The sequence below is a fragment of the Eptatretus burgeri genome, chromosome 3, assembly GCF_056783735.1.
Source record: "Eptatretus burgeri isolate ZD-2024b chromosome 3, Ebu_testis_v1, whole genome shotgun sequence".
Lineage (NCBI taxonomy): Eukaryota > Metazoa > Chordata > Myxini > Myxiniformes > Myxinidae > Eptatretus > Eptatretus burgeri.
Window position 1 is genome coordinate 124,761,258 of NC_140963.1, and position 18,319 is coordinate 124,779,576.

An 18,319-nucleotide genomic window follows, 5' to 3' on the forward strand; every position below is an offset into this window, starting at 1 on the left:
AATTAAAGTGTGAAAGTAAAAAGAAAACGATTGTTACAATGATTGTCTATCGGCTGCTGGGTATTCATTGTCTCGAGGGGACGGACAATATCACTCAGGGTCTCGGGGATGTCGAGGGAACACGGCATGACCGGTGGGGAGGGCTGTGGTTCGGTGTGTGACGGGAGGGGTGCCTCGGCTCATGATCGTCCAATTGCAGGGACGGGGAGCCAAATGATTGGGTTTCGCCCCAGGAGCCTGGGGGCGGTGTGCGAGTTGGGACTCAGTGGATTCCCCGCCCACTTCGGCCGTGATGGGCGGAGCCACACGTGGCCCGTGGGAGCTTTGGGGACGGAACGAACACTCTTGGAGCCGAGAGAGCGCGGGTGAGGAGCTGAAGCGAAGTGAGCGAAGCGGAGCGGGGGGAGTTACAAACCCCTCCATTGGCCCCTTTTTCCCCCCTCATCGCATTCCTCGAATCCTCGGCTGTTGGCTGCACCCGTCTTGGAGGACTCCGCAAGCCGAGCACGGCACTCTCCGCACGGACGGCAGATGGCCGCGGTGACGCTCCTGCTGTGCGCGATGCTGTGCCTCGCCAGGCGCGCCGCCGCCGAAAGGTTCGCCGTGTACTGGAACCACAGCAACCCGAGGTACGTGCTGCGCCGAGGTTCCGACGAATGGACCGGTCGGACGCGCTTTAAACTCGTGCCGTGCAGCTTCGTGCTGTGCTGAAAGTGCGCAGCACGTCGTAAAGGTGCACGGCTCACCTCGAAGCGCGTCGTGCTCAACTCGCTGCACCGAGCCGTGCCATTGTTCGCGAGCACACTGCGCTGAAAACGTCTGTTGTGCCCCTCCGTGCCCCCGCCGTGCCCGAGGTGACCGCGGGGTTGTGGGAACGCGGGAAGCGCGTGCCTCCAGCGGAAGCACGCGGCGCGTGTTTACGTCGCCCGTGCTGCTCGCTCTCGGTAATACCCCAGGTCGGTTTCACTTGGGAACGGCGCTGCGAGCAGGTCCGAGCAAAGCGACCGACGGTCGAGTTCACGACTCGCGCTGCGAACGAGTTGTCATCGGCACAGGGGAGGGAAGGTCGCGTGCACGTGACTGGCAGCAACGGCTCTGCGGGTCGTGATTCCTGCATCGTGGCAGCCTTGGGGGGAGGGGGGGGCGATTCATTCGGCGGGTCGTTAAGGGAATTGTAATCAGCGCTCCCGCCGGTCGTTACTTTCACTCTGTTATTTTTGGACACAATGCGGGAGATATCATGAAGATTGTTTGGGAATTCGGGATTTCGAGATGTTTACAACAGCTTTCACACAACGACTGTGGGATATGCACTGACTAATTATTATTATTATTATTATTATTATTATTATTATTATTATTATTATTATTATGACACGAGCAATGTAAACAACTCACCTGTCACAGTGAAAAGTTTTGTTTCTATCCTCGAGTTTGTTTGTTTATTTATTTATTTTTCTCCACCTTGCACGACAAACCTGCTTACCTGGGTACTCCTTGCTGTCCCTATTATGACGATTCCATTCACCCCCATCCTAGTAAACACTTTGACCCTTTATAACAACCCCATAAGGCCCCCCTGGTGGTCCTTTAAAAGGAAAATGACACAACTCATCGTGGTGGTGAAGCACAAAACTTTAATTGTGATGTTTACAATAATCATGAAAATAATTGTGTTGTTATTACTCACACGTTCTCGGCCCAAGTCTTTCACGAACCGGCTGGCCAGGCCTGACGTTCGACGAAGCAGACAGGAATTTGGAACTTGTTCATGATACCGGCGATGGCTCACCTAATCTTCGCAAGGGACACTGTGAGAGAGGTATTTATCGTCCGCCAACTGATGCCGGCACGCACCACTTCAACATCCATGTTGAGGGACGGCACACGCATTGATGAATCACCCTGCCCGTGAAACTCCAGGAAGGCAGTTCATAGCTGGGTCGGGATTCAAACCCAGGCCAGATAGCTTGACGGTGAGTGTGCGTACGTCGAGGCCATCCTGCAAGCCCCGAGAAGTAAAGCCAAACAATAAAACTAATAGATTGCCAATCAAGGCAATAATCAAAGACGGTAAAGACTCCGAATTGTAATTTAATAAGTCGATATTTTCCGTCTGTATGGAGAACGACAAGGGACAAGACACCGAGGGCTGCCTGGCTCAGGATTTGGCAAACAGCAATGGTCGCGGATAATATACGGCGGACGGTGATGGAATATTGTGAAAGCAATCTGCGCGGGCCAAATATTTGGATAAAGGTCGACCCCGATGTACGAGATGAAGCCCAAAGTGATGTACGTACACTTCGATCGACGACAGAGTTCGTGCCTGTGTTATGATCGTCGGTTAGCCTTTCACGGGCACATAATCCGTCTTGTATGTGGCATCGCCGGCGTCCGGTACGCTTTGCAATATTACTTTCCTGCGGTTGAAAATTAAACTTCGGCTCCGTGGACCGCGATACCTGGACAAAGCAAAGTTGATCGAGCGACGCCGGGACGCAAAGGACGAATGACCACACATGTTATAAAAGAGCCGTGCTCAAACAAGGGGCTCAAACAAGGGGCTCCCCAAATTCCCCCCCCCCTACAAAGGGGCACTCAAAGTCCTTGGTACGAGACACTCACAGACATCGAAGGAACACCAAGGTGATTTCATGTAACTTTTATACTGTGCGTTAAACAGACTGGCAGGATGGCCGACAGGTCAGCACACTCGCCTCTCAGCTGTCCAGCCTGGGTTCGAATCCTGACTCAGCTTTGAACTGCCGCCCTGGTGTTTCACAGGTACAGGATGATTCATCAACGTGTGTGTCATCCCTCGGATGGACGTTAAACCGGCGTCCAGTCTGCTGACATGAGTTGGACGATTTTCTAAATACTAACAAAAATCTTACTAATGACATGTAGTTATATATTCCATGTAGTGAAAAGATAATAAATTAATGAAGTCGCCACATCTTCGGCTGTCGTGAGTATCTCGTTCCGTGAGCTTTTTGAACGTGCCCACGGACGCCGTTGAACCCGAGAGGACGAGCCTCCTGTCCGTGCATGCGAAATGGGCATGAAAATAAATCATTGCTTTCCTGCTTTGCGACCCAGCAATAAAAGTCAGCAAACATATACAATACAACCTGCTCGACCTCACACTGAAGTGCAGGGGCTGTCGCCCCCACCCGAACTCTGACGTCAGTTGTAGTCTTGTAGATACGATTTTTATTTTTTTTTTTGCACAAAGAGGCATTCAAGGAATGTAGGCTCGCCGGCATAATGCTATAATTCTGGTCGTGGTGATGCAAGATTCTCATGCAGGTCATGGAATGTGAACTCCATGGAGGTTGTGCATGCGAAGCAGGTTCAAGCGTTGCTCAACTCCTCACCAGGTAATCAGGACAGGTAGAAGAAAATGTCGTGCACAGACACTGTGCACTCAGCCAGTGGGTTTATTTCTGACTGTTGGATGTTAAGTGGTATGAAAGGGCGACATTTATGCCGATTGTTTTAATCATGACGAATCGTCGGGAGCACCGAGGCCTGCTTTGGCAGCGGAAGATTGCGTGCTTTAGATTTTGCCAAACTCCACTCTGATTTCCCATTTATTATATATATACGAAGGGGGTGGAAAAGAACTTTGTAAGTACATTCTGGTGCTGTGAGTTTTTATCATCCGTGTGAGAGGGGGAGGGGGGGGGAGAAAGAGGGACGAAGAGAGGGTACGGTTGTCAGGCCCTTTGAAGTCACGGCATTTCAAGCTGCCCTTTGAGGGCAGCCATATTGGTGTGAACTTTAATGCTGGGTTCAGTGCTTCTAAGAGGTAGGTGAGAAGAAAGAAATGAGTCAGGAGAGGTAAAGTGAGATTTCGAAGGATGGCTGGAGTGAGAGAGGAGGACAGTGAGTGCAAGGGAAAAAGACGTGGCCATGGACGGGGTCGGGAATTCAAGAGGTTCGGTGGATTGTGGGCAGGGGAGAGCGGAAGGTTGAGAGCAAAGGATTTGCACCCCCTCTTTATCTTTTCATATTTGGCAAAACACCCTAAATGTGCTGTCTCTTTCACTCACTGTCACATTATCCACAGGACTCGACACTCCGGAAACTTATTGTGAAATCAGCACAACATTGCTTAATACTCAACCTACACGTACCTTTATACTCTCATGCATCGACTTATCCTCCACAACCACAAATTCCATTCACCACACATATACACTCACACTCCACACACATACCATCACACTCCATGCACACATACCATCACTCTCCACACACACACACACCATCACACTCCACGCACACATACCCTCACACTCCACGCACACACACACCATCACTCTCCACGCACACATACCATCACACTCCACGCACACATACCATCACTCTCCACGCACACATACACCATCACTCTCCACGCACACATCCCATCACACTCCTCGCACACATACCATCACTCTCCACGCACACATACCATCACACTCCACGCACACATACCATCACACTCCACGCACACATACCATCACACTCCACGCACACATACCATCACACTCCACGCACACATACCATCACTCTCCACGCACACATACCATCACACTCCACGCACACACACACCATCACACTCCACGCACACATACCATCACTCTCCACACACATGTACCCTCACACTCCACGCACACACACACCATCACTCTCCACGCACACATACCATCACTCTCCACACACATACCATCACACTCCACGCACACATATACCATCACTCTCCACACACACATACCATCACTCCACACACATGTACCCTCACACTCCACACACATACCATCACACTCCACGCACACATACCATCACATTCCACGCACACATACCATCACTCTCCACGCACATATACACTCACACTCCACACACATACACTCACACTCCACACACATACCATCACACTCCACGCACACATACCATCACTCTCCACACACATATACACTCACACTCCACACACATACCATCACACTCCACGCACACATACCATCACTCTCCACACACATGTACCCTCACACTCCACGCACACATGTACCATCACTCTCCACACACACACATACCATCACTCTCCACACACATATACACTCACACTCCACACACATATACACTCACACTCCACACACATACCATCACACTCCACGCACACATACCATCACTCTCCACACACATGTACCCTCACACTCCACGCACACATGTACCATCACTCCACACACACATACCATCACTCTCCACACACATGTACCCTCACACTCCACACACACATACCATCACTCTCCACACACATGTACCCTCACACTACACACACACACACACACACACACACACCATCACACTCCACGCACACATGTACCCTCACACTCCACGCACGCATACAATCACTCTCCACACACACGTACCCTCACACTCCACACGCGGGTACCCTCACACTCCACCCACACATGTACCCTCACACTCCACACACACATGTACCCTCACACTCCACACACACATGTACCATCACACTCCACGCACACATACCCTTACACTCCACACACACATACCATCACTCTCCACACACATGTACCCTCACACTCCACGCACACATATACCATCACTCTCCACACACACATACCATCACTCTCCACACACATGTACCCTCACACTCCACACACACATACCATCACTCTCCACACACATGTACCCTCACACTACACACACACACACACACACACACACCATCACACTCCACACATACATACCATCACACTCCACGCACACATGTACCCTCACACTCCACGCACACATACAATCACTCTCCACACACACGTACCCTCACACTCCACACGCGTGTACCCTCACACACTCCACACACACATGTACCCTCACACTCCTCACACTCCACACACACATGTACCATCACACTCCACACACACATGTACCCTCACACTCCACACACACACGTACCCTCACACTCCACACACACATGTACCCTCACACTCCACACACACATGTACCATCACACTCCACGCACACATGTACAATCACTCTCCACACACACGTACCCTCACACTCCACACACATGTACCCTCACACTCCACACACACATGTACCATCACACTCCACGCACACATACAATCACTCTCCACACACATGTACCATCACACTCCACGCACACATACAATCACTCTCCACACACACGTACCCTCACACTCCACACCCATTTACCCTCACACTCCACACATCCATTTATATAAATTCACCAGATTCTAAAATCTAAACCCAAATGAAAATGTATGGTTGGCTTGTGCTGTCGTGTTTCCATTTGAACCTCAGCTATAAATCCCACGTCTATCTATTCATGTGTTTATCCATTGTCTACACTAATGTCCTTGTAATTCATGTAAAAGTACATTGATGTCCACTTATGTATTTCATGTGATTTATATACTGTACAAGCTCCACCAGGAGCCTCAGATCAGTGGAAGAATAAAACCTCTCAGCTCCAATCACATCCCTCCAAAAAAGGGAGTGAAGGAACCAATCACAACCCTCCTAAAATGGAGTGAAGGAAGCAATCACAACCCTCCTAAAATGGAGTGAAGGAAGCAATCACAACCCTCCAAAAAGGGAGTGAAGGAAGCAATCACAACCCTCCCAAAAGGGAGTGAAGGAAGCAATCACAACCCTCCAAAAAGGGAGTGAAGGAACCAATCACAACCCTCCCAAAAGGGAGTGAAGGAAGCAATCACAACCCTCCAAAAAAGGAAGTGAAGGAACCAATCACAACCCTCCCAAAAGGGAGTGAAGGAAGCAATCACAACCCTCCAAAAAGGGAGTGAAGGAAGCAATCACAACCCTCCAAAAAGGGAGTGAAGGAAGCAATCACAACCCTCCAAAAAGGGAGTGAAGGAAGCAATCACAACCCTCCCAAAAGGGAGTGAAGGAAGCAATCACAACCCTCCCAAAAGGGAGTGAAGGAAGCAATCACAACCCTCCAAAAAGGGAGTGAAGGAACCAATCACAACCCTCCCAAAAGGGAGTGAAGGAAGCAATCACAACCCTCCAAAAAAGGAAGTGAAGGAACCAATCACAACCCTCCCAAAAGGGAGTGAAGGAAGCAATCACAACCCTCCAAAAAGGGAGTGAAGGAAGCAATCACAACCCTCCAAAAAGGGAGTGAAGGAAGCAATCACAACCCTCCAAAAAGGGAGTGAAGGAAGCAATCACAACCCTCCAAAAAGGGAGTGAAGGAAGCAATCACAACCCTCCCAAAAGGGAGTGAAGGAAGCAATCACAACCCTCCCAAAAGGGAGTGAAGGAAGCAATCACAACCCTCCAAAAAAGGAAGTGAAGGAACCAATCACAACCCTCCAAAAAGGAAGTGAAGGAACCAATCACAACCCTCCAAAAAGGGAGTGAAGGAACCAATCACAACCCTCCAAAAAGGGAGTGAAGGAAGCAGCCCTGAGACGTCTGCTTGTGATCAAAGATTAATCGTTTTTCTCACACAAGTTTCCTTCTGCCTTTGATGCCTTCATCCTGTCCACTATCACCTCTTTATCGGTCTTTGTCTGCTTCCTCGTTTTCTTCTTTTTTGGTTTTCCTTATACCAACTTCCAAGGTTGTCTTTTCATGTGTTTGCCTTCCTTGTCTGTCTGTGTTCCTGTTTTCTCTCTTGTTCCACGTTACAATCCAGCGGAGACTTTTCGTATCAGTTTTCCTCTGCATCTCCAAGTTTAGAGGAATGTTCATTTTTAGACATTTGGCGGGAAACCGTGAAAAACAAAATTTAATCGAAAAATATACGATGGTTACTTATATCGGTGTGAATAAGGCAATCCCACTTTTTCATGCCACTGGTCATCACCAGGATCTGGCAGGATGGCCGAGAGTTATGCACACTCGCCTCTAAGCTGTCTAGCCTGGGTTTGAATCCCGACCCAGCAATTAACTGTCACCCATCATCTATTAACGACCCAGCTATTAACTATCAAGCACTGGACCAGGCAATAAGCTGTCCAGCTTGGGTTCGAATCCTGTCGCAGCCATTAACTTAAGAGCTCGGTGCTTCACGGGTAGGGTGATTCATCAATGTGCGTTCCATCCCTCGGATGGACGTTGAGCTGGGCGTCCCATCTTCTAGCATTAGTTGGTGGACGTTAAATCTCCTATGGCGTCCTTCGCGAAGAGTCGGCGAGCTGTCGCCGGCACCCTCAACAGATTACAAATTGCTTCCCTCGATACTGCTGGGAAGGCAATGGCAAACCACCCATGACAACCCTTGCCATGAAACTGCTTCGGCAGCACCGATGCACTGAAACAGATTGCGGAACACCAGAAAGAGAGAGAGAGTCATCACCAGAGCCACTGAGCCCGAGTCGGTGCTGCTGCGTGAAAGCAAAACTGTTTTTTTGTACTCTGAGATTCGGTGATGGTAATTGTAATACATTCATGTGAAACTGAGCAAGAAGTACAGCATTTTTATTTTTCCACCAGGAGAGTAGAAAAACACAAATCTATAATTAAATCGGCAACTAAGCCTGGTTACCCCACTGTTGGAAGTGGGTGCAATGGTGGATTCACACGGGCATGGAGTGAGAACACCTGCTGGTTTAATCACAGCACAGCAGCATCGTCTCTGCCCCCACGCCCCCCCCCCCACCTCCTTCCCTCACCACATCAACCCAAAATATTACTCCAGCCAACATAATCCACCCTGATTCGTGGCACAATTCCGAACTGTCATTGAATGACCATGACTCTCGATTCTAAAATGTCTAAAATTTTGTGACTTGCATTTGAGCGGTTTTAAAACTTTCAGGAAAAAAACTTTTTTTTCTGTCTTCTACCAAATTATTTCATTGATGAGATGAGATGAGCGCTGTTGGGAAATGGTTGATAATTCAAACGGTAATTGGTCATGTTCTTGTGGCCTACGTGGCTAATTGTCATCAGTTGATTGCAAAACAATTTACCATCATCATAAATCGAATGATCGATTTCACAGTGTAGTATGATGTTCTCATTATTATTATCATCAACATTACAAATAATAATAATTTCTCGTTTATCCATCTGGGGCCATCCCAGATGTACTCAGATAAATAGCTATGTATGAGAATTAACTGGTGCGGCAGTTCATGGTTGGGTCAGGAATCAAACTCTGACTAAACAGCTCTGAATCAAGTGCACTAACCTCAGCACCATCCCGGCAGATATTGAGTACCAATGGTGTACATTATAAATGTACAAGTCCCTATAAGTGCATAGTTTGAGATGGTACGAGTAATCACATGATGGTATTATTTTAAGTGTGTGTGTGTGTGTGTGTGTGTGTGTGTGTGTGTGTGTGTGTGTGTGTGTGTGTGTGTGTGTGTGTGTGCGCACGCAGCCTGCTCATGAAAGACTACACACTCACCGTCCAGACAGATGACTATATGGATATCTATTGTCCACACGTACCTTGGATTGGATCTGCGGGTACAACCACACGGCCGCAGCAGCCACCTCTCACCTTCCGTCCCATCTTGCACTTGGTGGACGCTGAGGGATTCGCGCGCTGTGACCATACCCGAGGAACCCTGCGCTGGCGCTGTGACCGTCCCAAGGCGCCGGACATGCCCCTCCGATTTGCGGAGAAGTTCCAGCTCTACACAGCGTTCTCCGCAGGCTATGAGTTCCTGCCTGGGAAGCACTATTATTATATCTGTAAGTTCTACTTTGTTGGACAATCAATTTCAATGTGCCGATGCCTGTTTGATAAGTTGCTTTTGAATGGGCAGCCGAGCTAGTAAAGAATGTCAAATTGATTATGAAACATGCCAGGATTCCATTGGGGAGATGAGGAAACATTTCATGATGTTTACTTGTTCACAATGCTGTGATATAATCCCCTTCATTCATGATAATCTTCGATTGTATTACTCATGTTGATTGCCTGTCTGTGTTTTCATATCGGTTTTCTCGTTTTGTTTGCGAATCTTTCTGCGATAATCCATCCTCATTTTGGTTCATTGGTCGATCCACGGTCGTGTACTATGACTTGATCCAACTCTGAAACCCTCAAATTAGCAGACTGGAGTTCAGGTCACATAGCAAAAGCAATTCCAGCGGCCTCAAGCGTGGATCGATCGGTGGCAGAATCAAGGAGGGAATGAGCTCGGCCAATTGCATTTTTAAGTAAAAGAGCACCTAGGAAAACATAACAAGGCTGTTGGGCACTACCCTTAAACTGTTCCTGCTGATGGATGACTGTGAATGACATGTTTTGACAAGGAAAATCCTGCCTCCCAGCTCTAACCCAGACCTGTCAGGCTTTAACCCTGTACGTGTGATTGTTTTCTTTCTTTCAAGCTGCACCAGAGACACGATATCGACTGTTGTTCGTGCTCTGTGGCCTTGGTTAAGGGATTAGCAAAGGACCAGGTGCAACCCTCCTTTTGTCTTGTGCCGAGTGTGCAATTATTTTTTTCCTATTTCTGTCGTTCCTCAGTTATTGGCGAAGTGCTGTTTTTGAAAAGAGGTACGTTTTTGGAGTGTTTACTTGTGTGTAGTCGAGCTGTTTGTGTAGTGACGCTGTTAGCACGTGTGTGGCTGAAGTGTTTCATTGAAAAGGTAAGGGCACTGAACATCGGAGTGAAGTTAGGACCAATCGAAAGGGGACAAAGCGGCATCGTTTTTACATCGGTTAAACTGATGGAGTTCAGTTGCTTAGAAATCATTTGATAAGAATGAACACGTTCTGCTGTAAAACTTAAAGAAGTACGACCAACTGATGCAGCGGTGGCCACCTGGGAGCCCTACGGATCCAGGCTTGTCGCAGAGAAAACCGCGCAAGCCCAGGCTTGGCTTTTGTGGTCCCTGACGGACGCAAAACACGCTCGGGTTCTGTATCTGGCTTGACTTTGCTTTGGTATGGAATAGGAGAGTCACAGCTCGCAAGAAACTCATATCGAGCAAAAGAGACATCAAAGTCTGCCGCCTTCATGCTGTTTCCTAATTGCTGTTTGGAGCTAACAGTGTGTGAAGGATTTTAAGAGCCATTGACGTGGTCTCAGCTCGACAATTAAAAAGTTAAAACTTCGGCATTATGTTGTTTTTCTGACACTTCTCCTGGAAGAGAGGAGTAATTCACTTATTTTACCTTCATTCAATATAGTATTCGCGAGTTGTAGGATAATCCCATGGGGGTAACACGTAGTTATGATCCAGGAAGAGTATCTTCATACTTTCCACTAAGCAGCTGTTGTCAAAAGGTTTTTGTTGCTACTTATAGTTGCAAGTGTACGTGAATGTGTTCGGTATAATAAGAAATCGCTGCTTGCTTGATGCAGACTGTTTTTGCCATGCCCTCCACATGTTTGAGCGATTTTGACAATCTAGCTGATAATCTGAACAACTCGACCTGCGTGTTGATTCCGGACCCGACTTTCAGCCTTCGTTCTGGTGCCTCACTGACAGAGTGTTGCTTCGGTGACTGCACCATATTTTGGAGGAACATCAAGTCAGATTAGCCATCTCCTAGTATTCTCTTGTGGACGTTAAAGACCCCATGACGTCTTTCTCAGTTCACTCGGACGTCGTGTGCCGGCACCCTGGCCGATTTTCCAGATTCCTGCCTAATGCCTCAATGATGATGCAACCAGAGAGTGAAATTGTAATTGAATCCCAGTCCAATATGCATTTGCTCAATAATGATCGTATCCACTGGATGTTTCTACATGAGCATTCCGTGCTCTTACATTCCTGGAATCCCCATGCACCTCGTACAATATCACTCGTCTTCCTTGCTTACCCCCACCGCTCTCCCATCCTCTTACCAACTCCCCATGGCAGGCAGTGACTAGGAAGGCAGTTTTCGATAAAGAACTAGCGCGGAAACGGGAAACGAATTGTGTTTTCTCGGGCGTAAAATCTTCCCCACAACGCTCTCGCACCCTGAGATTAATTTTCTTCCAGTGGGCTCAGTTTTCTTCAGCCCTAGATTCGTGAATTTCATTACAGTTAGTGGTATTCAATTCCTGAAGAAGAAAAAAGATACCACCTGGACCTTTTCAAAGCGGAATTTAGAACGTGGGCTTTGTCAGGATGTAGACAAAGTAATCTTCAAATTAGCCAAAGAGTGTCAAGATGTCTGCTCTGTCTGCGCAAAATTGGAATGGTCAACAAAACATCCTCTCAAAAGGATGGTAACTCCTTGGTACCGCACTCTATCCGCAGGGGCTGTTAGAGGATCGAAACGTGACTCACCGCTGACGGCTCAACAGCCATCGGCCCACAAACTGAGCTATCCTGCGGCTCGAAGCCAGAGATAAAGAAAAATGTAATGAGAACAGAAATAATACATAGTGCCAAAAACGTTGCCAGAGAGAAATTTAATCTTGTAGAAGCAAGCAGTGCTAACCACAAGCCCACCCTTTCCCTCCAGCATAACTCCCCTGTGATTCCATCAGGAATTTTTGAGTGAATCGCATTGCTGACCCCGAAATATTTGCGCATCATGTAACATAAGAAAAGAACTGAGTCCAGCGTTGTTAATTGTCTTGTTTCCTGCTCTGTTTCTCGGCTGTCCCATTTCTTTCTGGTTCCATTACCACTCTCAAGCACCACCCTCATCTCACACCCTGCTCTTTTCTCTTGCGAGCCCCCTTCCTTCCCGACCATGTATACTCCAATCTTGTTCCACGACTCCCTTCTCCCCTACCAACCTCCTCCCCCTCGGACTCTCCTTCTCCCAACTTTCATCTCCTCCAAGGACAGAGAATGCAAGCGAAAACTTAGCGTACGATGCTAATCCATCACTGGAGTAAAGAGGTCAACCTGGAAATATTTAATTTGTCATCAACTTGGCATGCATAACTGATCAAGTGCATTTGTCTCCTTTTTGAAATGAAGATTTGTATAAATCTGCCCTTGTGTCAATTTTGATCTTGTAAGCATCAAATGAAGATAATTTCTGAAATACGGTATATGATAATTTCTTGCATTCATGTCATTCGCATTCCTCGAATGGATTTTGTTAATTGATAGCACGCTGTCGCAGCTGGGATTCAAACAAGAACAAAGCTCTCTTTAGGTTTGGGCCAAAAGGGATAATCTTGTTGTGGGCAGAAAAGGCCGTCGCAAGCCAAGAATAACAGGTTGGAAAATGTTGAAACAAAACTTTCACTTTTCATTTCTGTTTTAACATCAAAAGTTTGTGTTAGAAAACCAACACAACTTATTTCTGTTCGGCGCACACAGCACCCCAGACAAGTCAGATATTTTTGACTGTCAACATACACTCGTCCTACTCTTTGTGATTCATCTCTTTCTGTCTGTCTGTCTGTTTGTCTGTCTCTGTCTGACTGATCATTACACATTCAAGGTGAAGCTATTATGAAGAAGTAATTTGGCTTCTAAGCCAGTGTGGTTGGAAGCCCATTGTTTTGGGTTTTTTTTTTGAAATTTTATCAAACCAGACTTGGTGGCGTAATCGTGGTTGGAGCGTCTGCTCTGACTCTGGGAGGTCTGCGGTTCGAACCCTGGCAGAGTCATACCAAAGACGTTAAAAATGGTATGAGCTGCTTCCTTGCTCAATGCTCATCATTGAAAAAGGATATAGCTCAGACAAACAACCACAACAAGTTTGCAACCATTGCGTAGGCTTAAGTGGCCTCATGGCTTCCTCCTATGTTGAAGCTCCTTATAAGGGAACTCATTATTGCTGTTATTGGTCCCCTACCAGTATAACCAGAGGGGTCAAGAGGGTTGCTCTCCTTCCGTCCATCTGTCCTACCTGTGGTTTTTCAGACTTTTTTTCTCATACCCTTTAATATCTTCAGTTGAAACTTGGTACACGGCTTTATTATGATAAGTTACAGAACAAGCTCGAGTTTCAGGGCGTTTTATCAATTTTTCTCAGAGTTAGGCCCTTTTTGGACTTAGAAGATATCACATCAGTAGGGGATATGTATATGCAAAGCAATTCTTACTCTTGTTATTATTACGATTACTCCACCATATTTTGCGACATTTTTATCGGCGATCGCTACACAGGCTTGTAAGAACTTCACAGGATTCTTCCATTTTGAAAGATCTAGTGCAGAACCTCCAAAGGCTAGGCCGCCATCTTGGAGTTGTGAAAAAAAATAATCAGATCATTTTCTTCAGAACCGCAGAACTGATCGACACCAAACCACAGGAACATCATCGATGGACCGAGATGCTAAACGTGTGTGAAGGAGAAGAATCTCTGTGAAATAGAATGGCCGGCACAGACAAATCGCAGTTGGCCGTATTTTCACATTGAGAAAATGGTGCATTTTGATGGAGAAAGCTGGTGTACAGACGTTATGGGCGATCGCGATGATGATTTGAATACTTGTGACCATTCACCCTGAATAGATCCTTCACAACCAAGACGGCATCCATAGAAACTGACACGAATGCCTCTTTCGACAATAAAAACAGCTTTTGATCGGTTTGTAGTTATGCTCGTTTCAAAAATGGGACATTTGACGGAGTCTCGTGGCTCCTTTCGCTCTTGGTGGCTGCTCAGAGACCCCACCCACTGTTGGTGTCACTGCTTGGAAGCCTTGATCGTTGCTCTTGACTAGTTATTTATTGATGTTGGTCAGTTTGCTTGCTTTTGCTGGATTTTTTTTTTCTTTTATTCTCTCACGATATATATTTTTCCCAGAGGTACTTGTACTTATCTACAGTCTCCCAGAAGTGCTCGTGCTTAGCTCATATATTTATTTTTATTTTTATTATGCCGGAGTGCTCCCTGTCTTTAAAGGTTGGCAGGTATTCACCGATTATTGCATAAATTTCTCACCAACCAAGCTGAACCCAACACAGCTGGTCGAAGAAGGGTTGTCGATGGAAGCTTTAACAATGTGTTGTGAAAAGTACACCGGTCTTTTATGTGGTGGTTCTCCCTGCAGGTTTGCAGTGATGTGTCTTTTATTCACAATCGTATCAATACCCCGTGCACGTGAAATGAAAATCGGGGTTAAGCAATTAATTCACTTTGTCTGTCTGTCTGTCGACACTCCACAAACATCAGTTTATGATTGAGGAACTACTTAGTTTAAGTTGAATGTTGTATTTTGAACACAAATCGGAAAATGAACCTGTAGCTTTGCAGTACTTTGGCTCTGAATTTGTCTTGAGCATGCCTGAGCAGAGGGGAGTTCGATTTTAAAAAATTATTCTGTCTGCTTGTCTGGCAGTCAACCAAAATTGAAAATCATTCCAAACAATAAACTTTCTGTTTGTCGGGGCATAATAAAGGACACAAACACCAGGCACGAATAACTCATGTAAGGTGTTAAATAAGGTGGTGTAAAAGACACTGCATAAATCAGGGTAAATAAAATTAAAAAATGAATAATTTCTACAACCTCTAAAATCTTTATTTTATTTATATTGATTTATATACTAAAACATTATAAAGCACAAATGACATTCTTGGCACTTTCAAAATGCTTCCGTTTAGCAATACTTGGACAAAATGTTACGCCATTTTACATCATCTCGACCAATCAAATTCGCCGCTCAGAGACCCCGCCCATGTTTTTTTTTTTCTTTTTTTTTTCAAAGACTGTGCAGGGTGACGTTCTTTGAACTCTCGAGTATTGAAGAATCTTTGTTTTGAAACGGCTGTCTCTCACTTGTTGACTTTCCTTGTTATCGCACGAGACCATAAATCTTCATTGTCATTGGTGGTTTACCCAGCTCCTAAATTTCTTTCTGCTCTGTCTTATCTATCATTCAAATATATAACTTCAGTGGTATGCTATAACAGATGTAAATATTTTACTCGTTTTATGGACGCAAACTAATTCGCTTCTTTTTGTCCATGCTGTGCATATTGTTCTCTCATGTAAGAGCCCAATTTCTGATTCTCTCCGGGCTGTATTTTTGCTCCACGTCATATTACCGGTCTTCCACACATAGCTCTTTGTCCATATCATTGAAACCACAGACATTGAAAAAGCATCCCTACTGTTCCTAAAAAATACAGCAGTAGATTGTTTGTACACTTTGAGTCGCTGTTGGTGTCATTGCCAAATTCTAACATCAGTGTTTCATGAAAAAATGACTCGTCTTGATAAAAAGCCAAGTAGAAGGACAAAAATAGTTTGAGGATCATGTACGGAGAGATAGCAGGAAAGATTGAAAAGGTGAAGATCCAACAACTCCCTTCCCCCTTGCCTTCCTTTTTCACATCACCACTGCATTCCATGAAGTTAAAATCAAAGGTCACAATGTGATTATCATGATCATGTACCATGCCCTCTGGAGAGCATAGGTGCTGCCGAAGCAGTTTCTTGGTAAGGATTATTCTGGGTGGTTTGCCATTGCCTTCCCAGAAGTAGTCAGTGCAGGAATTTGTAGTTTTTTTTTCATGGTGCTAGCGATAGCTCTCCTCCTCCTCATGAAAGACACCATGGGGTCTGAAACCGTCGACCAACTAATACTGGCAGACGGGATGCCCATTTTAACGCTGGAGGCGATTGTGCATATATCTTGACCATCTTGCAAACCCTATGTGATTATAGTTTGTTATATAAAAGGAGAAACGTGTCCTCCAGTTGCAGAATTGTGTTGTGGGATGAAAAAAGAAATACTCTCTGTTGACAGAAAGCTCAGAAAAATTGATCAGCTAAACTGAGTTTCAGTAAATGACAAATCCATCATCAGTTTCAGCTTCTGCAGATATTTTCTTCAGTAGCCTGTTGCATGAAACACCTTTTTGTTACAGGTGATAAACCTCCTCGTGAATCTTCAGCCGGAGTCGTGTCAATTAACTTTTTAACCTTTCACTGGGTTTACTCAATTTTTGTTCGTTCTCTTTACATGCACGGATAGATATTACCTGATCTGAATTTTTTTTTATACATACACGCAGTCTGGACTCATGGAAGAGCACGATGACAAAAGGGTAAAAGGTAAAAAGTTGACAGCGGGGAAACAGTTGGACACAATCGGCAAGGAAATTAATATACAGTGTAGGAAAAAGATGAGAGGGAGGGGTGGAAACACAACAACCTGCAAGTAAGATGGTTGGGTTAGGGAGGATTGTTGGAGTAGAAATGATCAAGGGTAGGGATGGGGGATGACATGAGAGATAGTGGTGTACCACATGCTTGTCGTCTTTGAGGGAACAGTGTGATTTAACTTCTTTGGGAAAATCCTTTCAATCCTTCGATTTCCAAGCAGCTTGTCTGTTACCGCAACACCTCTCACCTGTTTCACTTGCTTATCGTAACACCCAGAGCTTTTTGATCTAAATGCCTTAACATCCCATTCATGATCTTATTATTTTATAAATATTTTCAGAATTATTTTGTGATATAACATAAGCTTTGTAAGCCTATCGAATCCTGTCCTTTTTTGTTTTTATCTTTCAGCAACACCCCTGTTAGACAACGACAAGAAGTGTTTCCGTCTGCGTGTCTACGTCCGTTGCTCAAAAGGTAATAATACAAAGCAACAGTTCACATTTTTAATCACTTTTACATCGGCCAAAGTTTATTAAAAATTAAAAATGTTTTATCATGCAAAGAAAACATCAATGCCCAGGTACAATAAGAGAGAGAAATTTGTTCCAGTGATAATCAGATCAGAAATGTTCTTTTTCTCTTTGTGCAGGAAATAGTCCCATTGTTGGTCAGGAGGTAATTTTGTTGTTGTTTTTTTTTTCATTATTTTTTTCATCATTCTATCTGTGGAAGTGTGAGAATTAATGATTCCTTAAGGGCAAGCCAGCGTGACAGGTTATTGGTACTTTAATGGCGATTAGAACTGTTAGCCGGGGGCGAGAATGAGACCTAAAATAAAACGGCCCCCAGGTATCTCATCTTCATCTGGATGCCATGGATTTGGGAGATACAATTTGTTCATGTGGTGGTGTTTTAATGACGAATCTTACATATATTACACTTCACTCTAATGAAGTAATAGTAAAACTAACTCAATGTCAGCGAGTATCAAACAAACGAGTCTCAAATGTACGGTCCCCTCCACACTGGATGCCAAAACGAATGTCTTACCACCCGCTGTAGATGAAAGACGAGCAGATATGTATTAACCATCCATTTATAAGGGAGACAGAGAGAAAATTAGAAAAAAAGGAAATGCTTGCTGAATTTCACAAGATCTAGGGATCGTGCAACTTGAATTAGTTATGTTTCAAATTCAGAAGCACAGGCAAAGAAGCAATTTAATAGAAGAAAACAAAATTTAATGAATCACTGACTTTTGAATGATTTATTGGAAGTGTTTTCCTCACAAGATAATTGGGATACTACCTACAGAACAGGCTTTCTTT

The 18,319-nt window shown here is 45.3% G+C and overlaps 1 protein-coding gene across 3 annotated transcripts in view; it reads left to right on the forward strand.

Annotated features, from left to right (window-relative positions):
• Positions 1 to 325: 325 nt before the first annotated feature.
• The window catches only part of LOC147030913 (ephrin-A2-like), a 24,942-nt gene continuing 6,948 nt past the window's right edge, over positions 326 to 18,319 (forward strand). For all 3 annotated transcript variants that reach the window (XM_085875475.1, XM_085875476.1, XM_085875477.1), the window contains exons 1-3: positions 326 to 629; positions 9,392 to 9,708; positions 17,400 to 17,465. In XM_085875475.1, coding sequence (XP_085731601.1) covers positions 532 to 629; positions 9,392 to 9,708; positions 17,400 to 17,465 — 481 coding nt within the window. In that variant the 5' untranslated portion in view covers positions 326 to 531. The remainder of the gene's footprint in view (positions 630 to 9,391; positions 9,709 to 17,399; positions 17,466 to 18,319) is intronic.